The following is a 22,988-nucleotide window of genomic DNA, read 5'->3' as shown; positions in this document are numbered from 1 at the left end:
TCGATTGTATTGTGATGTAAATACTGTTGTTATTGAGAATGTCACTATTTATTATGAGCTCTATTTAACTAATGTATTTATGGTAATGATATGTTATGACTATTATGAGGTAGAAAAGCCTAACCAGGGACTTGGCTAGAAATCCTATATGCAATACATCTGTTTCATGTTATTTCAACCTGTTACAATGTTTTGTTGCATCGTCCCTGACAAATAAACTGATGAATAAATAAATAAAGTAAAACTGAATGTTGGTATGTATCTGAACATAAATTACATTTCTGTCCTTTCTTCACATATACAGATCTCCAGGTGCAGGTGAGCCGATCAGTACTCTATCCTACCTGGAGAGAGCTGACGTGTCACAGCAGTTGTCGTCTACCTGATCGTTCTTCCTTCATCTGGTACAAGAATGGACAGAAAATTCAGGATGTAACATCTTCTACTTATAAAAAGTACTTTTCTCCTGCAGACAGCTATTCCTGTGCTGTAAAAGGATTTGAGCATCATCCTGCTCCTTCAGTGTGTGAGTTTACAACACAGTCTCCCACTAACAAAACCACATCTAGTGGTTAAACTATTGTACTACACCTTGTATGTACATGTTTCTGGGGCAGCATGTGTTACAAACATTGCATAGAAGTGGATCAAAACCAAACCACAGTCCCATGAGACTTTAGACATGCTGTACTCTTATATCTTATTCACTGTGTTAACTGCAAAATAAATGTAAATGAAGAACTTACATTTAAAGAGTTAATTCACTCAAAATACAAAAAACATATTTTCTGACTTGCTCCTTTTTTAACCACGTGAATAGTTACAGTTTCATTTTACAGTTTCATTTGCCCAAATTTTGAGATATTAGTCCTGGAAAAGTCTGCTGCCATTCCAATACAATGAAAGTGAATTAAACATTGTTTACACTGCTTAAAGCTTTGAAAACTTATATTTAAAAAAGTATGGATATTTGTGTCTTACCAGAAACAGCATCTCAAAAAATGAAAAATGAAACCACAGATATCTTCATGGATAAACACCACAAATAAAAGAGAAAATATGTTTTTTGTGATTTGGGTGAAGCAGCATGAAGATTTCCTGTTGAGCCTTGTATAGGATTATTACTATAACAATAGGTACAATAGTACTATAATAATAGTGCTGTTTTAAATGAATTTGATCTTCCAGGTATCTTTCCTCAATCCTGCCACAGAGTGATTTACACTGACAGAAGCATCTGTGCCTCCAGAGGCTCATCAGTGGACATTTCCTGCTTATACAGCAGTTATGAATATATCACATCAACATTCTGGTTCAGTCCTGAACGTAGTCATCAGTGGCAGAATCCCTCACAGCCTGAGGGCCTTAGTGAAGACTCCCAGTATGCAGGTCGTGTTCAGCTCCTTAAAACAGAGGGAGGACGCTCCACTCTGAGAATCTCTGACCTGAGAGAGAGCGATTCAGCCCAGTATCACTTCACATTCAAAACACAAAGCTTTGAATGGAGGAGTAGTTTACCTGGAACAACTCTGACTGTCACAGGTACTGATGAACACAAACTGATGACTAGTGAAAGTGCTGAATAGTTACTGTTGAAGAGTTTCACAAAAATATTGATTGGATTATATTGAGTACTTTCCCCCATTTACACTTTTGATCGGATGATCCCAAATTATTTCACCCACAAGAACTACAAAGGTTATTTTGACTGTACGTGAGTATTTTACTGGTAACAAATGACATTTTTGATCCTTCCTCACATATCCAGCTCTCCAGGTGCAGGTGATCATAATAACAGTCCATCAGTCTTATACCGAGGCAGAGCTGAAATGTCTCAGCAGCTGCAGTCCAGCAGGTCGTATTTCTTACGTCTGGTTCAAGAACGGACAGAAAGTTATGAAGGAGGAAACTTCTCTTTATTCAGGGCAGTTTAATCCTGGTGACAACGTCTCCTGTGCTTTGAAAGGACATGAGGATTACCGCTCTCCTTCAGTGTGTGAGTTTACCTAAATATGTCACTAACACAATGTCAGAATGTATCCAAGGTAACAGACAGTTGATTTTAATATGAGCAGCAACAAGGAAATCAACTTTCACTCCTCACTTTGTGTCTAACATTTGCTTCTTACATTGTGTCAGTTAATTAACCTATTGACCAGCTATGTTTTCTCCTCCAGATGCTCCAAAGCTTCCCTCTGTGTCAGTGAGTCCCTCTGGTGAGATAGTGGAGGGCAGTTCAGTGACTCTGACCTGTAGCAGTGATGCTAACCCACCAGCTATATACACCTGGTACAAGAAGAATGTAAATCCAGACCTTCAACCTCTCAGTAAAGAACCACAGCTTGTCTTCAGCTCCATCCAGTCCTCTGACTCTGGAGAGTATTACTGTACAGCTGAGAACCAGCTGGGGAAGAGGACATCTGAATACATCTTTATTGATGTGAAATGTGAGTGAAACAGCTTATTTAAAAGGAAACACGCAGCTGATGGACTTGTCAACCTTGTTAAGTAGAGATTTGTCTTATCATGTCTGTTTTCTTCAGCTCTGCCTGCTTCACATTCAGTCTGCTGCTGTAGTTCACTGAGCAGCTCCAATACAACATGTTGTACTAATGCAACCCTTCCTCATTTTATACTTAATTCATTTTGATACATCTCCTCCAGATGCTCCAACGCTTCCCTCTGTGTCAGTGAGTCCCTCTGGTGAGATAGTAAAGGGCAGTTCAGTGAATCTGACCTGTAGCAGTGATGCTAACCCAGCAGCTAATTATACCTGGTACAAGGAGAATCAGACACTGTCTCAAGAACCAGGGGGAAGTTATCATTTCACCTCCATCAGCTCTGAAGATAGAGGGATCTACTACTGCAAGTCTGAGAATCAATATGGACAGTTTAACTCTACAGCTCTATTTATAGATGTCCAGTGTAAGTCACACAAGTCTGTTCTATTTTTCATGATGCAAAAATCCTTCAGCTCATGCAAATCAACATTAATAGAATGTGTCTTTATACATATTGTCCTCCAGATGCTCCAAAGCTTCCCTCTGTGTCAGTGAGTCCCTCTGGTGAGATAGTGGAGGGCAGTTCAGTGAATCTGACCTGTAGCAGTGATGCTAACCCAGCAGCTAATTATACCTGGTACAGGGAGAGTCAAACACTGTCTCAAGAACCAGGGGGAAGTTATCATTTCACCTCCATCAGCTCTGAGGATAGAGGGTTCTACTACTGCAAGTCTGAGAATCAATATGGACAGTTTAACTCTACAGCTCTATTTATAGATGTCCAGTGTAAGTCGCACAGGTCTGTTCTATTTTTCATGATGCAAAAATCCTTTAAATCATATCAACATTAATGAAATCTGCCTCTATACTACAAATATTGTTCTCCAGATGCACCAAAGCTTCCCTCTGTGTCAGTGAGTCCCTCTGGTGAAATCATTGAGGGCAGTTCAGTGACTCTGACCTGTAGCAGTGATGCTAACCCAGCAGCTAAATACACCTGGTACAAGAAGAATGTAAATCCAGACCTTCAACCTCTCAGTAAAGAACCACAGCTTGTCTTCAGCTCCATCCAGTCCTCTGACTCTGGAGAGTATCACTGTACAGCTGAGAACCAGCTGGGGAAGAGGACATCTGAATACATCTTTATTGATGTGAAATGTGAGTGAAACATCTTATTTAAAAAGAAACATACAGCTGATGGACTTGTCAACCTTGTTAAGTAGAGATTTGTCTGATCATGTCTGCTTTCTTCAGCTCTGCCTGCTTCACATTCAGTCTGCTGCTGTAGTTCACTGAGCAGCTCCAATACAACATGTTGTACTAATGCAACCCTTCCTCATTTTATACTTCATTTATTTTGATACATCTCCTCCAGATGCTCCAAAGCTTCCCTCTGTGTCAGTGAGTCCCTCTGGTGAGATAGTGGAGGGCAGTTCAGTGAATCTGACCTGTAGCAGTGATGCTAACCCAGCAGCTAATTATACCTGGTACAAGGAGAATGAAGACTCACCAAAAGCATCAGGACAGATCTTCACCATCACTGATGTCAGACCTGAACACAGTGGGAATTATTACTGTGAAGCCCAGAACAGAAGAGGACGTCATAACTCCACCTTATATCTGACTGTTGTGGCAGGTAAGTTTTTCCATTCAGCTACACACACACTGCACTAGGACTCATTACACATCTGGCGTGATGCAGGGGGTGAGGGGGGATATCTTTGACCTCCATCTGTACCAAACCCTTGTTGTGAAACTCTACAGTGTCTGGTGAGAAGAATGAATGTGGGAAAGCTGATATCAAGATCCAGAAACAAACCTGCTGCTGCAGTATGGAGTGCAGTCATCAGTGTTTAAGAGCTATTTGTTCCCTCTTGAGTTCTGTCTGTATTGTTGGGATCAGGTTCAGCATATCTAATGTGGCCGAAGGCTTCTGTCCTGTTAATTATACTGGAGAACAGAATATCAAAGTGGAGCCCATGCAGGTCTGGAGTGTATCTGTTTCTTATGACGTTGTGACCTCCTGTGTGCCTCTTGTTCACCTGAGAGTGACACAGTCCAGATGATGATTAACAGCTCCAAGTTTGAGACTAATGTTTTGTGTGTCACTCTAAAGGTCCCAGTGTTTCCTCCGCAGGCTTCACTTCACTCAGCTGCCCGTCAGACCAGCTGCTTCTTCCCACTTTAATCTGAATAACAAACCGGGGCTCGGTGCTCTGGTTGTATCCTCATAGAGAGCCGAGGCTAACGTTAGCTTAGAGGCGAGCGGAGGCTAGCTGGCTGTGCTTCCCACCGGTCATGCTGCGGCTAACGCTCCGCTCTCCTCTTAGCTAACGTTAGCCCCGACTCTCCATGTGGATCCTATCGGAGCACTGAGCCCCAGTTTGTTCTTCAGATTAAAGTGGGAAGAAGCAGCTAGTCTAACGGGCAGCTGAGTGAAGTGGAGTCTGCAGAGGAATCACCGGAACCATCAGGGTGACACAATCTGTTCAGGGAAGCATAGTCAGGTGGTGGAGGAAAAGGCGACATATCGGCCTCTAGTAATCGGAAGAATTCGCTGATGCCGATATTTCATTTTAGAGCTTTTATCGGCCGATACCGATGACATGCTGATAATATCGTGCATCCCTACATATTGTTATTGTTGTTGTTGTTGTTATTATTATTATTATTATTATTGCCAAGTAGGTTTGCACATTCAAGGAATTTGTCTTGGTGTTGTGGTGCGTAACAATCTATAACTATACAAGTTAAGAGAGAATACAAGCACCACAAGTCAAGTAATCATAAATAATTTACAATAAAAATATATAAAATATATTCTAAACAGAAAAGAGCTGTTAGAGTTTAAAATGAAGAGAATTGAATATACATATATTGACTGAAACATTGGAGCCAAACATGCTGTAATACCCTGATTAACTGTCAGTGTTTTCTTTTGATCGCTGTTCTCCAGGAGCAGGAAAATCAATAGCTGCTGGAGTAACAACTGCTGTTCTCCTGTCTATCATCATCCTCTCTGTCTTCCTGTGGATGAGGTAAGCACTTCTGTTTCATTATATCATTGATCAGAATTCAGTCATTTGTGTTTTTAATGAATTCTTCTAACCAGGAAAAAGAGAGCCTCCAATCAATGGTCTGAGGCTGAGGAGAGACCAGACAACAGAGAGAGGGTGAGGAGGGAGAGTTATACTATTCTATCCTGGTTCCACACTTCCACAGTCACTATCTTAAAGTGCAACTAGAAAACTCATCTGACTGTCAAGCACTTAATGTTGTTTCTTAACAATCCTTCTTCACACAAACCAACACTTTCTTCATTTCTATCACCCTCCAGACACAGCCGGAGGGGCAAGATAACCCTCTGTACACCAGCGTGCACTTCTCCAACAACCAGGCAGATCCTCTCTACGCCAACATCAGATCAGCTCAGCCCCACAGACACATGGAGGAACAAGAGGTTGTCCAGTACGCTGCTGTCACATTTAACAGAGCCGGTACTTCCCCGAGGTGAGCAGCTCTTCACACAGGAACATAGTAGCAACACTTTTATTTCAGTTTTTCTTTTCTTACATTTGTCTGTTACATCTTTATTATGACTGTTTGTATAATTTAATACCATATCTTCACAATCACCTGATTCATTTTTTTATGTTCTTCTCAGAACCAGAGGTCAGGAAACTGAAGAAGATCCAGCTGTACTGTACAGCACAGTCAACAAAACCCCATGAATACATGAGTAATCTCGTGTTTTGTTTTGTTTTTTTTTTTGTCATTTTTGAAGACAATAAGGAGAACTCCTGCACACTGTCTCGCTTACTGCTGGAATATTTATTAAATTACAACTGTCTGATCTTCATCAGTGATAAATGCCTTTACTTCAACAGTAAAAATTAAACTGAACATTTAAATTGCTCTAAAATATATTGTCTCTATGATGCTTTCTTGGAGAGGTCCGCACATAGATCTATATTTTAAAATTCAGTGGATACCTGCTTCAATAAAAAGTTTAAAAAATTAAAGAATATGTCTGAATAGGACATGGAGGAAGGTGCAACTCGGATCTCTCTGAAACGTTGTGATTTAATAAATATTCCAGCAGTGAGTGAGACAGTGTTTATGGTTAGGCTAGCGAACCCAAGTGCAGGACACTGAGGCAGGAGGCAGCAAGCAGTGTTGGTAGATAATTTATTGCAAAGTGGTAGCTGGGAGACTGGGGCTCAGGCAGGGCATGAAGCTGAGCAGAGGGAATGGAGAGGGGAGCCAGTCAGGTGGGATTGGGCTGACGTGAAGCTGGGCAGGGGGAAAGCTGAGGGGAGCCAAGCAGAGGGATGTGCCGAGCAGACGAGGCAGGAAGGCTGGAGACAAGGGTGGGAGTCAGGTGAAGGCAAAACTGTAGGCACAGTGAAAACAGGTAGTAGTGATGCCGTTAACAACTGAACCGTAGTATGTTTTGGAGGCTAGAATCGCGACTGACTGTGGTAAACAGAGTCCACGATCTGGCGGTGAGTTGGAGGTTGAACCAGATGTTTATGCAGGACTACTGATGGAAAGCAGCTGGTTACCTGACTCAGGCACAGACAAGGGGGAGAGAGAGACACACACACACAACAGGCTAGGAGGAGGAGGAGGAGGAGGAGGAGGAGGAGGAGGAGGCAGAAGTGGAGGGCATGACACAGTGTGCAGGAGTTCTTCTCATTGTTTTCAAGTTGCACCTTCCTCCAACACACCTGTCGCATATTCAGGTGTGCAGAGATTTATTTTCATTTTTATTTAAGCAGGTCACTATTGAATTTTAAAACATAGATCTCAGGATGGACTCCTCCAAAAAAATTATCATAGAGACGAATATATATTTTAGATCAATTTAAATGGACAGTTAAGCTTGTTATTTTGCTGCTGATGTAAAATTCCAGTCAGACCTAGCTCCATTGATTTCATTAAGGATCCTTCTCAACAGTAGTACACTGTTGGGATGTATCATCAGTGCTAGACAGCCTCACCATATTTATTATGTCTTTACTCTCACATGTATGCTAACCTTACAGACTCTATAAAGATGTAAGTAGTGAAGGTGATCCTGGTGAGTTCAACAAAACTTTGATTGTAAAACCTGCTAACTTCAACTTGCAGCTTTGGACAAATCTCAGGAGTAGTGTATCAGTTAGCCAACAAGTGGTGAGCTTGTAATGAGTAAGATATTTAAAATAAAACACACTGGAGAGAAAGAGAGAGAACATGCGTTCACTAATCTACTTGTAATTTCAAACTGCTGCCACTAGATGTGAGTAAAGAGTTATATTTTATTGATAACAGATCATTTCCACTGTCCTTTCTGTATTTACAGTATATCTTCCAGTTTCATTATAACAACCTGATTTAATGTCAGTATTCTAACATTCATCTTGTGAATTATTTCTCCTGCCTTACTGTAACATTACAATTGTCTATGTTGCTGCTTTCTTTATACATATTATTACAGCCAGTTTTTGTTCTATATCATCATCTCAACACCATGTAATCACATATGTCCTTGTTCTTTGATGTTTTGTCTTAAATAAAAATGTTGTAATTGGAGAGATGAGTCACTTATTGTGACAGTGGTTGCAGTAAATCAGTTGCAGCTTGTCCTTCATACTGTTCCACAAAAACATGTTGGTACTGTGATCCTTTTTCTCTTAACTTGATGAGAGAGTCTATGTCAGGGTGTCCAACCTTCTTGCCATAGAGAGCCAACAGTCTGCAGGTTTACTTTCCACCCAGTCAGTCTCACTGAGTTCCTCCCCTCTACTTGAAGGAGTGCTCATCAATATGTGGAGTCTTTAGTTGGAATAAAAACCTCCAGACTGTGGTTCTCCATGGCAAATGGTCTGACAGTCCTAAAAGTAGTTTAGGAAATGTAGTTCAGTTTCCTTTTCATTTTAGCATCAGATAAACTTTTACATATGTTTTTGATCTGGACCTGGTCTAATGTGGTCTGGATGGGTAAAAAGTGGTGATATCGCCCTTTTTTCACATATCTGAAAGTAGGTTTAAACAGCATTAAGCTTTTTACTACAATGTCTAAGATTCTTTCTCAAGTGTAAATTGTGCAAAAATGGAGAATAAGACACTAAGAGAAAGAAAACAGGCCGACATCAGATTCATAGTTACAGTTATGAGAAGTAACTCACCTAAATGTCATGTGATTTTGTTGTGATGCAGTTGAAGCAGAGGCTGGACTCACCTGATGGAAGCAGAAAGTAGTACAACAGTGAAATATGACAGTGGAGAGAGAGGCTGTAGAGGATGATGTGGATGTTTTCATGTTCAGTTTTCAGTAGCAGCAGGTGTGTGTGACTCATAATTGTGTTTATGTATATTGAGTGTTCTGTCTGACATAATACAGGCTATATTATTGTACTTTACTCCTTTGTACTTTTTTATATTACAGATATTTAGGATTAGAGCTGTTATGCAAGATGTTATTTAAATGTATACATAATAAATCACTTTTGAAGAATCCTGATTGGCTTCCTGGTTTGCACCTGTCCTGGCTCACAAAGCTCATTAAGTCTGTTCAGAACAGAGACATCAAACTGGAAGCATCACATTCACACCATGTGCAGTAAACTGTATATTTTCACACATCAAATTCAAACATAATCTCGGTTCTATCACACTTGGCAGAATGTCACATTATCCAGGTATCACTGTGGCTGAATAAACAGCCAGTTTCCACAAAAACTGTAATTAGAAACTTAATTTCAGTTCCCTTTCACTGCTGCAGAGGGCGACAATGTGCAGAAAGTTTCAGCTTTAAAGGGCGGGTTCACATTTTTTCAAGTCTTAAAACAACAGTCAGGTGCCCATATGAACATTGAAACAGGTGTTGCTCACTGTCATCATTCCTCCTGTTCATACTGACCATTAGAAGATCCCGTCCAAATGCTCTTACAATGTAATTAATGGAGAACAAAATCCACAGTCCTCGTTTTGACCAAAAATATATTCAAAAGTTTATATGAAGATAATATGAGGCTTCAGACATCTGAGTTAGTCCAAAAAAGTGTATATATTCTACAGTTACAGTGTTTTTAGTGAGAAATGTCGTCTTTGTGTCACGATGGACAGTATTTTCCTGTTCAGCTGCAGAGGAGGGATCGTAACAAAAAAAGGGAATTTAACACTAAAAACACAATAACAAAAGATATTAACTCAATATGAGTAATTTTGAGGGCTGAAGCTTCATAATGGCTTCAAATAAACTTTTAAATACATTTTTGCACAGAAGGAGGACTGCGGATTGTACTGTAATGTTTAATGAGTTTAATGTCAAGAGTAAACAGATTAAGATGCAACTCAATCATAAAAAGTGAAAAGTACTAAAAGTACATTTAAATGTGTCTAAACAATCAGTGATTGATGGTAAAATGTTGTTTCAGGGTTGTGATTCAGTATCTCTGATGTTTCACTGTCCTCTAGTGGTGAAGCTTCAGTGTTGCAGATTCAGGCTTCATCACTGATGATGTGCTCTGTGTTACAGTCAGAATGATTGTGAATGAGTGAGTTTCCAACTGCAGATGTAAAACATTTTGTCATCTGATTTACACATAGATTTCTGTATCATGTTTTGATGTACTTTGCTTTTTACTTGTTTCTTAATACTTACAATAAACATTGTGCTCAGCATGTGACTTCTTACATCCCATACTGATGCAGTACATCTCTTTGAACTCATGGTGGTGTATTCAGTGTCTTAACATGCACTAGAAGTGTGAAGAGATGCATCAAACCAAATGTCACACATCCATCACGTCATGTTTTTTCTTTAGACACTGAACTGTGCCCACACTTAATAAGAGTAAGATAATAAAAATGTCTCATTATTTCTCTTCTCTCTTTATTTAAGAGGTCAAAACACTGGTCTGTTATTCTCTCTAACATAGATTATATTAAGTCTTTTGAAAACGGTAAAACTTGGTGTGAACTTATGTGTTTATTGTCATTTGGCTCCTCATGAATATTCATAATACTAAGAAACAGGAAGGAAATCAAGTGTTTTAACATCCTGATATCTGACTTCTGCTCACAGATCACAGAGGACGAGCATCTTAACAGACAACGTCCTCCTCTGATGTAAGTAGAATAGTTTACTGATATGATTATTACATGTTCTTTACATTATTTGATGTATTTTATTGTCTCTGAAGCCTCACAGAGAGATGAGAGGAGCAGCTATGAGTTTAACAGCAGCAGCGAGTGGATTTGTTGTCTTCCTTCTCTCTGTGTCAGGTACTGTATATCTACATTTACATTGTAGGACATTTAGCACACTTATTCAGAGCAGCATGAAGTCATTTTAAGAAAGTAAATATAAAATATCCCAGATCAGCACTTTTCTAGGTTTGATGTATGTGTGATGCAGTATGATGAATAACTTTTAAACTCTACAACACCAAACATTCACTTCTGTTTATTTCTGTGTAAACTATAGCTGTTGAATGAAGGCAAAAACACTTTAATAATATTATATTAAGATGTTCAGCTGTGTCTGTGTCATGGGTGGTGGGGGTGGGGGTGTCTAGCTAATAAGGTTTGTCCACCCTCCCTCCATGGATTGTAAGAATCATATATTTTTATACATGCATATGCATATATACATAGTTCTATGATGGTACAGCAATGCACTGAGAATTTCATCTCGTCATGATGTTTTAAATGTGTTTGGTCATTTCTGCACTCTGTACTGTAGAGCTGGACAACTGTTTTAGCTGTTACAGTTATAACAGTTGCCCCTCCCTGTGAAAACTTATTGTCACCTATTTTATTTTAGCTGCTTTCAAAAGTTTCCCATACTTTATGTTCTGCATTTCTCTGTGGTTTTCACACTTAACTCAGCAGCAACTTGACCAAAGAACTAACAGAGAGGAAACTAATCAAGAGAAGCACAGACTCTCTAATGCTTCATTTTCTTCTTCTCATCCTGTTCAGTAAAACTGCATTAATGTTCACAGGTTCAATACATTCTTGTTCCTTCACTGCACCTTCAGACTGTACGATGTTCTGTCTCAGTGCACAGAGAGATTAACTGTAAACAGCATCTAAAACTGTTTCTTTGTACTGTAAATTCAAAGAAAACAGTTTGTCTTTGGACTTTTATTTTCCTGTGTTCACCCAGGCTTCATTCAGAAATAAAAGTCAAAGTAAAAAAATACTAATAGTGTAATTTTGCCACTGTCAGTGTTTAAGTGAATGCCATTGAAGACCTTAACAAGAACAGTCTCTGCTGTGGTGTGGTCGAAATCCTGACTGGGAGACATCAAAACAGTTGTTTAGTGCCACAAAGTTGTTCAGCTGTTGAAAAACAGGTTTTTCAATGATTTTACTTAAAATCAACCTGTAGGGAGCTTTACCGGTTCATCTGGAGTTGCTTTGCCTGTCAAAGGTAACATTTTCATTGGAAGACTTAATGTAAGTTCAAATGGTTAATGTCTTGGAAATAGTACTGTGAATGTTTGTGTGTGTCTGAACATAGATGGTATTTCTGTTCTATCTTCACATATACAGGTCTCCAGGTGCAGGTGATCAGATCAATACAAAAACCTTCCAAGGCAGAGCTGAAGTGTCACAGCAGTGTTCATCTACCTGATCATTCTACCTACATCTGGTACAGGAATGGACAGCAAATTAAGGGTCAAACATCTTCTTCTTATTCAGTCTACTTAAATTCTGGAGACAGCTATTCCTGTGCTGTTAAAGGACATAAGGATTCCCCCTCTCTTTCAGTTTGTGAGTTTTCTTCAGTCTTTCACTAACATAAGAGCAACTTGTGGAGTCTTTTATCTAAAGTTCTGTACAATGACTTCATGTATTTCTAATATGAGCGACCCCACTGCCTCGCTTGTTATTGGCACCATGTTTTTCTCATTGAGCTCTACAGGACCTCTACTGCTGTCAGTATCCCAACAACAATACAACCTGCTCTGTGTTACTGTAGAGTAGTTTTAGCAGTAGTAGTTTTAACAGTTTAATAATATTTTATTCTGCCTATTAGACAAAACTCTTTTACCAAGAGTTTGACAACTAGATTCATCATGTCTTTACTCTCTGTGAAAATTAAAATATTTCCTCTCTTATTTTCTTTTGTTTAATAGCAACAGTCCACTTAAAAACAGACTCTGGCTTACAGTTTGTGTTAAAAAAATATCAAATATTCAATCAGAGCCATCACTCCAGTCTTTAAAATACATTTCACAAATATTTATGTTTAATTTCCCTCTTTTTTCCCTTAAAACATACATAACAGTAAATGAGGATTACTGCTCTCCCTCTCTCCTTCAGTGTGTGTTTACTGTGTCACTTACTAAGTGTAAAACTTATATACAAGGTAACAGGACGTCATGTAGTTTGTAATACAAGCTGGCAAAAGAGGAAATCAAGTTCAACAACCAAGGTTGTGTTTGATGAAGGAACTATTAACCATTTAAACATGTTCCACTGTGAAAACTCGACCTCATCTCAGAGTGAAATGTTAAACATGTTCATGTTTTCTCTTACAGATGCTCCGAAGGTTCCCTCTGTGTCTCTGAGTCCCTCTGGTGAAATCAAGGAGGGCAGTTCAGTGACTCTGACTTGTAGCAGTGATGCTAACCCAGCAGCTAAATACACCTGGTTCAAGAGAACATATCAACATAATGAGGTTATCTCTGAAGGCCGACAGCTTGTCTACAGCTCCATCCAGTCCTCTGACTCTGGATATTATTACTGTACAGCTGAAAACACACTGGGGAAAATAACATCTGAATCCATCTTTATAGACGTGACATGTGAGTAAAACACAGCCTACATTAAAAAGTATCATATAAGTGATGACAAGTTTTTTCAGGCTTTAGTAACCAGTGAAATGTTTTGCTGATCAGGCTCTCTTAGCTCTGCCTGCTTCACATTTACAGTCTGCTGCTTTAGTTCACTGAGCAGCTCAGTAGATGATGAAGAGGCTGTTTCAGTCACTGTTGACACAAAGATTTACTCTGCTGTTCATGACATTCAAACCATCAGACGTCCAGCCAGTAAACCACCTCTAAAGGTTCACATGCTGCTACATACATGAATATAAACTATTACTCATTTCAATTCATTAAATGTATTTATACTGTAAACGGCATTAATTGGTATTTATTTTATCAACAAGTCTGCATCGCTATCTAACATTAGCCGTTCAAGCCATATGTTCCTTCTCCTTCAGTGTGAGTTTATATGTTTATATGTATCATTATTATTTATATTTTTTTTATTATTTATATTTTATTTCCTGTTATACATCTTTGATACCATACTTTTCTTGCTCAACTTAGCAGAGTAATTTAGCTCTCATTTTACTGTAATTGCAAACATTTCATGAATCTACTAGGTAACTTATTCGCATATGTTGTTTTTTTTTTCAATCTGACCACATTCTTTCCATAAAGACAAACATCAGATGTTTGACAACAGCTAAAGAGTGATAACTGGTCAGATATTTGCCATGTTTGAAAGCCAAATATTAGATTATTACATTTTGTTGTCAGTTATTCAATATTTCAACTGAATATTTAAAGAAGCACTTAAAATGTGAAAAATTATTGTCATCTGGGGATGAAATGTTAAATGTGTTGATGTTTTCTCCTCCAGATGCTCCAAAGCTTCCCTCTGTGTCAGTGAGTCCCTCTGGTGAGATAGTGGAGGGCAGTTCAGTGAATCTGACCTGTAGCAGTGATGCTAACCCAGCAGCTAAATACACCTGGTACAAGAAGAATGTAAATCCAGACCTTCAACCTCTCAGTAAAGAACCACAGCTTGTCTTCAGCTCCATCCAGTCCTCTGACTCTGGAGAGTATTACTGTACAGCTGAGAACCAGCTGGGGAAGAGGACATCTGAATACATCTTTATTGATGTGAAATGTGAGTGAAACAGCTTATTTAAAAAGAAACATACAGCTGATGGACTTGTCAACCTTGTTAAGTAGGGATTTGTCTGATCATGTCTGCTTTCTTCAGCTCTGCCTGCTTCACATTCAGTCTGCTGCTGTAGTTCACTGAGCAGCTCCAATACAACATGTTGTACTAATGCAACCCTTCCTCATTTTATACTTCATTCATTTTGTTACATCTCCTCCAGATGCTCCAAAGCTTCCCTCTGTGTCAGTGAGTCCCTCTGGTGAGATAGTGGAGGGCAGTTCAGTGACTCTGACCTGTAGCAGTGATGCTAACCCAGCAGCTAATTATACCTGGTACAAGAAGAATGAAGACTCACCAAAAGCATCAGGACAGATCTTCACCATCACTGATGTCAGACCTGAACACAGTGGGAATTATTACTGTGAAGCCCAGAACAGAAGAGGACGTCATAACTCCACCTTATATCTGACTGTTGGATCAGGTAAATTATGCTCATTGACCTTCAGACACACACACGCACACACACCTGTATATTGCATTTATTGATAAGCCATATCTCCCTTCTGTCGGTCTCAATCTTTAGGGAAATCGGTGTTTATAATGAATCTCATCAGGATGATTCTGGTGGTCCTGATGCTGATTCTTCTGCTTCTCTTGAGTCTGTGGATGAGGTAAAACAATAAAGAAAACATCCCTCATTTTATTTTCTTATTAAAACATTTTCAAATTCTTTTAGTCATGAATGTCATTTAATTAAATATTTCTTGTTTTTGTTGGATTCAATCCAGGAAGAAGAAAACTCTGAGCTCCACCACTGAACTGAATGAACCTGTAGAGACTATAGCGGTGAGAGAGAGACCTTATTAACAGAACTTGCCCTGAAATATTGTTATGATTATTTGTCTTATAAATGCAATAGAACACATTTTATTATCAACATGAAATCATAAAGCAAATTTTAATGTAAAGATGTAATGTTTTAGTCCTTAAAGGTCATCAAAGAATTTACTCTGAAGCATTAATATTAAAAAATATTCTTCAAATTCTGACAGTATGCAAATTGCATGAATGAGGCTCATTGAGTCTTATATTGTCATCTCTCTCCATCAGCTGGACTCTTCTCTTATGTATGAGAACGTCTCAGACTTGAAGGTCGTCGCTGCAGCACAGACAGAAGACACAGAGGAGCAGGAAGACGTGGAGTAAAGTCCAGTCAGGTTGGAGCATCATGAAAGGAGAAAAACAGGCCGACATCAGATTCATAGTTACAGTTATGAGAAGTAACTCACCTAAATTTCATGTGATTTTGTTGTGATGCAGTTGAACCAGAGGCTGGACTCACCTGATGGAAGCAGAAAGTAGTACAACAGTGAAATATGACAGTGGAGAGAGAGGCTGTAGAGGATGATGTGGACGTTTTCATGTTCAGTTTTCAGCAGCAGCAGCAGGTAGAAGTGAGCAGCACAGACAGTCAGTAACAGCATGTAGCAGAAGCTTTGAGAAGAATGTGCTGATGGCAGCTTGAACTGAATCATGTCGATGTGTCAAACACGATTGATTGTTTAGATCAGTTGAATGTCAGGTGGTGTGTGTGACTCAATTGATTTATAATTTACTGAGTGTTCTGTCTGAACTAATGCAAGCTTATTTTATTCTCTGTAGAGTTCGTTATATTACAGATATTTAGGATTAGAGCTGTTATGCAAAATGTTATTTCAAATGTATAAATACTGTAATTAATCATTTTTAGAGAATCCTGATCAGCATCCTGTGCAGTATACTGTATATTTACACACATCAAACATAATCTCAGTTCTTTCACACTTTGCTGAATGTCACATTATCCAGGTATTGCAGTGGCTGATATACAATAAACAGAAAGCTTCCACAACAACTCTGTAGTTGAAACATGATTTCAGTTCCCTCTCACTGCTGCAGAGGGCGACAGTGTGCAGAAAGTTTCAGCTTGAAACAAAAAAAGTGTTTTTTAACTTTATTTTTTCAGAATATGAATTTATTTACCAGTTATGAAATAAATACAAATCTAATCTGTTCATTTGTGTTGATTTTTTTGGTTTAATCACAGTGTCATCATTGGTTCCACTTGTCATTGATTTCTTTCGTTCCAAAATAATGTGAGATGCTGTAGATCAACATGAGGTATTACCTTACATACAGTGGGGTTTGATTAAATACTGAACTCATCAGAGGAAACACTCTGGAAGCATTCTGTGTTTATACTGTGTCCTGAACCGTTTTTACTGGCAGAATGTGTTCATATTATTTATTCATTGTTTATTGATATCCTGATACTGAATTAATTATTTAATAACCCAGAATATGATCAGGGTGTCTTTCGAACACTGGAAATGGTTTATTGGGCTAAATGTTTCAGGGAAAAATGAAATTATTTAACTTATATCAAACCAGACGCTCAGGAATTTTCAGCCTCAGATGTGACTGAATGGAAATGATGACAAATGATGTCAAATATAAATGTGTTTAAACTGTTTCTTGCTGACAGACAGACTCTCTCTGACTTTAATAGCAGATCATGAAAAGAAAAATCTTTCTAATAAATGAAGAAAGTTGTTTATGATTCTTTTGTTGATCAGACTGACAATTAACACAGATTTTTAACTAGATGAATAAAATATAAAACTTGGGAGTGAGAGATACATTTGAGTTTACTCTGTTATCTGTTTTCACTTCGGTATGAAACTGCAGTGATGTATCAGATCAGTCCGATCAGCTGCAGTGTCCAATCAATAGCTGATATCTAATAAGGAGGCGTATCGGCTGGTAAAAGACTTCCATGAAGGCTGCTCTTGTGTTTCCTCACCTGTAACTCCTCCTCGCTCCTTGCATCTCAGAGGAGAAATAGGAGACTTGGGATGGCCTTCAAGATGGCAGACCAGAACAATTTCTGGTTCAAGTGAGGATTGAGGAGCGAGGAAAGATCAAATAAGAGACTTGGGATGTACTGATTGATTAGGGATTGATTAAGGTTGATTAGGGAATGAGGTGCAGGTAGGGAGATGGGCAGGAAAGCTCAAGTGAATGCAGGACTGATGAGAAGTGGGAACAGGTGTGTGGATGGGTGGGGCAGTCAGGTGATGAGAAAAGGAGGGAAAGTCCGAGGGCATGTGGTGGACAGCTAGAGGCTGGCAAGAAAAGTAAATGACCTGGAAGAAGTGAGCAGAGGCAGGAGAAAGGGACAGAGACACTGCAGAGGGCTGGGGATGAGAGAACGGTTGAAGAGAGGGACTGAGGAGCAGATTGTGGTGAATACCTTGGCACCTTGGCAGGCTGTAAACCTTTACAAACCTACTTTTGTATAAAAGTTACCTAGCTACAAAACGAACTGTAGTTAAAATAGAGAAGGGTAATGGAAACGGACGGCGGAGCGACTCGTTTATAGTTACTGAAGTCGACTAAACAACCTCCTCTACTGCCGTCCAGTGTGACTGACTCTTCAGCTGACATTAATAATATTATAATAAAATATGATAAGAACATAATCTTGGGAGATGTGATACATTTTATTGTTGGCTGTTTTATTAACTATTTTTCTTATTGCCAAATAAGAAGCAAATCCCAAAACCAACAATGAACTGATCTACTAACAAGTATTGTGTGTGTATCCAAGCCTGATATATCTTATTCCTCTGTTGTTATCCAAAAACTATTAAAAACACGTCAGTGAGCCACACACGGTGTGTTCCTTCATCATGGAGAGTTTGGTCACGTTACTTTGTTTAGAAACGGCTCCAAACTCTTCATAATGAAGGAACATGTCACCCAGTGCAGCGGTGTGGCTCACACACACTCAACACTCAATGTTTGCTAAAAACTGCAGTGGAAAAGTATTAAAAGATGGACTAACACATTTTTATGTTTTTGGTTGTGTTCTTTTCATGGGATTTGTTGACAATAAAAAATATAGATTAATCCTTTAAAGCCTAATTAGTTTTAACAAGTTCATCAGGATCCAAAATAAAACAGTGTACAAACATTGATTTGCCTGGTGAGAAGGGTCACTCAAGTGTTCAGTATTAAAACCCCACCAGGAATGAAGAGGAGTGACTACATGAGTGCCGGAAGGAGTTACAGTTTTATATTTTACAGTTTTAATCTAAGGATATTGTTTTACTTTTACTAGAATGCCATTATTTTGCATGTTGTATGGCTGTTTTCAAATAAATGGTCTATGCAATTTTAAATGTTTTTTGGGTGTTTTTGCCTGTATGTCCACACATTTTGAGAACACTAAATATCTGTATATGAATGAAGAGAGAGGAGAGTGTCAGTGTTCAAGGGATATAAAAACAATGTTGAAGAAGTGTTAATGGATTATGTCACTCCTTGTTATTCTTTTATTCTCTGAGTTTAGCAAATACAGTCCTTCAAAATGCTTTGGGGGATGCAAGCAGGAAGTATAATGTTGCCACTGAGTCAGTGACTCAGTTACATCTGGCAATGTTGTATCCTTGAAATGTTATACCTATTGTTTACTTAATGTTATACCTATTGTTTACTTTATGTTATACCTATTGTTTACTTTATGTTATACCTATTGTTTACTTTGTTATACCTATTGTTTACTTAATGTTATACCTATTGTTTACTTTATGTTATACCTATTGTTTACTTTATGTTATACCTATTGTTTACTTTGTTATACCTATTGTTTACTTAATGTTATACCTATTGTTTACTTTATGTTATACCTATTGTTTACTTAATGTTATTGTTGTTAATGTACTTAATGTTCTCAGTTGATTTGTGTTTTATGTTTATCCAGACTATATCACATGTGATGAAGTCTGGATAAACATTCACAAATCCATTGTGAGTGTTGCCACATGTGCCCTTGAATGCTGCACACATAAAATGTCCGAAAACCACATGTGCCCTTGAATGCATCACTTGTGAAATGTCTGAAACATATGCCCCTGAATATTTCACATGTGAAAACACGTGAGTTTTCACATGTGATAACTCACATGTGTTTTTTTTCGTGAGGGCAGGCACATCCCTAGATGATACAAGGACCCCTATTGTTATATGATAAAGCTTTTCATAAAAATGTTCATTACATTGTTCATTTTGCAAATTCCCTTAACAGCAATTTATTTAAACATTACATTCCTACAAATTTAAATATAATTAATTATGATACTGTGTGTGTTTGTTTGTGGAGAAAAAGCATCAGCTCAGTGTCCCTCAGACTCCCGACTGCCCCCTCCCAGCTGCCTGCTCCTGCCCGACCCCAAAGAGAGGGATAAGAAATCTCCAGTCAGCAGCCCGACCAACATGCACTTCCTAGTGGACGTGTTACGCCCCTGAAACGGGGAGAAATAATCACAAGAGTGATACGAGTGATTTCTTCAGTGAGAGCGTTTACTCGAATGAATAATTGAACATATACACAATCTACAAATAAACATAGGCTACCCTGCTTAACAGGCTGGTTACAGTAGCATACATACCCTATTCAAGTTACACAAATATACAGTATTTCTTTGAGACATAATTCCTATTCTCTCTACTGTTACTGGTAAATAATATACTGCTGTAACTCAGTAACCTCTCATAACCTTGTAAAAGTTACTAAATAGACAATATAGAAAAACTGTGTAAAATACATCTGCATATGTAGACAATTGGATTCACAAAATGGCGGAAGCAATTGGCGTAGTTACGGGTTGAACTCTGCTAACAAGCGGGAGCTAGCTCGCCAGACACTTTACCATATTCGGCAAACTTTACTTTAACTCACTTGAAATGTTACACATACATTCACTTGACACTCAAACATATTAGAAAATTTATTACAACCACCTTAATAGTGTCAAATGCCGACAACATACCTGAAACGGGGAGAAATAATCACAAGAGTGATACGAGTGATTTCTTCAGTGAGAGCGTTTACTCGAATGAAGAAAAACACCGCGAGTTCCCCTGGATACGTGGGTGGAGACAAAAGCAATCGATCTCACGCTAGTAGATTAAGACTACTTTGCGGATCACTGATAATACCATTATGGCTGAACCTCTGACAATAAAGGATGAAATGAACAATGAATTAATTAAAGACCTTTTAAAATTTTAACCTCTTTTGACATAATGAATTCCTACTTTTTTTTAACCCATTTTAAACACATCTTATAAATTGTTTCTCATGACTATGATCTTTTTAACCTTATCACAGCATTTTAAGTGTACTGTCCTTTTTAAGCTTGTATGGCCCTTTTAGTGCATCATTCTTTTAACTTATCACAGACGCAGGCCTTAAGGTACACATGCATGAACACTCAAGCCTCAATAATGCCACATAGTATTTTTATTAGCATCAATTTGTGGCAATTAGGTAATTGCACAGAATTATCTCTACTATTATTTACTATTTTACATTATGGTCTCTCTATTCCTCAGCTGCTCCACCTGAGTCTGAAGAAAACCAAAGTAACATCGTTTGAGGTTTGCCCCTCACATGGACGACCTGCAGCTGGAGAAGATGTGAGTCAAGACTTTAACATCTACTTTTGTTGTTGTGATGTAGAATAAATGAAAATGATAACATTTTTTGCTTAAAAAGGAGCATCTTTGTAACATGAAAATTGTCAGATCCAGGAGGAGCAGGATGAGAAAGGAGCAGACCAGCTGTTGTTCAGTTATCTGACACTCATCACCAAACTGAACAAATACTGCAGCCTGCTGGAGCTCAGCAAGCCTCACAACACACTCTGTCGTATTAGATGTAAAGACTGACACACCACCTCTCTGTCACGTACATACACCTACATTTCTCACACACTCATCCTCTTTTTTTCAATTTATGTAAACACCTTTAGGTCACATTGAAGCCCACCTGCGGTACCCTCACTGCTGGGTGTGGCTTCATCAACCAGTCTGGATCTTTTAATGAGAGAGAAGGAGGAGATGCCATTTTAAGGATTTTAAACTGTTAATTATACTTACTTTGTATAAAAACCATATCAGAACACACATTATTGTTACAAGCAGAGTATTTTTATTTGTCTTAAAACATGTCTGGAAGGGATCTTCAAGGATTTCAAATTTGTGAGATGTACTTTCAGCACCGCCTACAACATTAAAACACACAGTTTTCTAACGCAAGTACAAATTTAGAGAACAAGACATTTAAGTTTTTATATAATGAGCCAGGATAAAAGAAGCAGAACATTTTGATAATGATTGATTACAATGAGACTGCAGCCTGTAGGCACTGGTGGGATGCTTTGCTGGGTTTGTGATCCTATTAGAAGTACTCGATCGGGTCGTGGTGGCTCTTTGATTGCTGCATATCACTCAGCTCCAGGTCTCTTCCATTACAGGGGAGTTTTTTGTAAACACGGAGGTGAACATGATCGTCTCCTCCCTCATGCACCTGCAAGAAAGAAAAAGAAAAGTTTCAGGACATTTTTGAGTTTACATTCACTGATTGTTTTTGGCCACCAGGGGGCAGCAGAAACAAGCTGAAGATGCATCAATATTCTCTCTTTCAGAGTTAATATGGTTGCTTATTTACAAATCCAGTAAACACAGAGCAACATGAAAACGTCATCTTGGACTTTGGGAAACAGTGATTAAGATGTTTCACCATTTTCTGACATTTTATGGACCAAACAACTAATCAATTAATTGAGACAATAATCAACAGATTACTGGATGGTGAAAATAATTGTTAGTTGCAGCACTAATGTGATCCATTGGCAATGTAAAAATATTGATTATAGCCACTTTAAAGCTCACTTCATCATGTTGCTATAGAGAGTAAGTCTTTACCGTTCATAGATCTGTTTTGTATGAAGCCTCCAAACTCCTGAAACCTTTTTGCTTATGAAAACAGAAAAAAGATGATTTCACTGCGTTTTTCCCATCCAGACCACATCAGATCAGGTCCAGATCCAAAACCACTATACTTAGATCTGTCAGATCTTAATAATAATCATCTAGTCCAGATTTTGGCAACAGCAGTTTTTGATCTGGACCTGATCTTTTTGTCAGGATAAAGGTTTCACAAATCTGAAAGAAGGTTTAAACATTGTTAAGGCTTTTGCTACGACATCAAACACTTTTTCACAAGTGTAAGTGATGCAACATTGAGAATGAGACGCTAGATATCATTACTTATGTTTCCCTTAACTTTTCCCTTAACCCTGAATCGGAGTCCCTCTGGTGAGATAGTGGAGGGCAGTTCAGTGAATCTGACCTGTAGCAGTGATGCTAACCCAGCAGCTAATTATACCTGGTACAAGGAGAATGAAGACTCACCAAAAGCATCAGGACAGATCTTCACCATCACTGACGTCACATCTCCACATTACTTCTGACTGTTGGGTCAGATAAGTTATGCTCATTGACCTTCTCACACACACACACACACACACACACACACACTTGTACACTGCATTTATTGATAACCATTTCCATTTTTAGGGAAATCAGTAATTATAATGAATATCATCAGGGTGATTCTGGTGGTCCTGATGCTGATTCTTCTGCTTCTCTTGAGTCTGTGGACGAGGTAAAACAATAAAG

The 22,988-nt window shown here is 38.5% G+C and overlaps 1 protein-coding gene and 1 long non-coding RNA gene across 2 annotated transcripts; both read left to right on the top strand.

Annotated features, from left to right (window-relative positions):
• The first annotated feature begins 345 nt into the window (after positions 1-345).
• On the top strand, positions 346-1,789 carry LOC122973550. The gene is made up of 3 exons (XR_006400074.1): positions 346-526; positions 1,189-1,542; positions 1,769-1,789. It is a non-coding gene; the product is annotated as an uncharacterized LOC122973550 (long non-coding RNA).
• A 17,819-nt stretch (positions 1,790-19,608) lies between these two features.
• On the top strand, positions 19,609-21,829 carry LOC122973434 (small subunit processome component 20 homolog). The gene is made up of 4 exons (XM_044340935.1): positions 19,609-19,751; positions 20,705-20,719; positions 20,859-20,942; positions 21,051-21,829. The coding sequence occupies exons 1-4, from the start codon at positions 19,737-19,739 to the stop codon at positions 21,192-21,194; spliced, it is 258 nt and encodes an 85-aa protein (XP_044196870.1). The 5' UTR covers positions 19,609-19,736; the 3' UTR covers positions 21,195-21,829.
• Positions 21,830-22,988: the final 1,159 nt, after the last annotated feature.

Source organism: Thunnus albacares, chromosome 3, assembly GCF_914725855.1.
Source record: "Thunnus albacares chromosome 3, fThuAlb1.1, whole genome shotgun sequence".
In the NCBI taxonomy this organism is placed as follows: Eukaryota; Metazoa; Chordata; class Actinopteri; order Scombriformes; family Scombridae; genus Thunnus; species Thunnus albacares.
Note: the sequence above shows the minus strand (reverse complement) of the source record. Positions and strands in the feature narration are given on the sequence as shown.

Coding starts and splice junctions, on each gene's coding strand:
- LOC122973434 (XM_044340935.1), top strand. Junction 20,943..21,050: donor GACCTGCAGCTGGAGAAGAT/GTGAGTCAAGAC, acceptor GAAAATTGTCAG/ATCCAGGAGGAGCAGGATGA.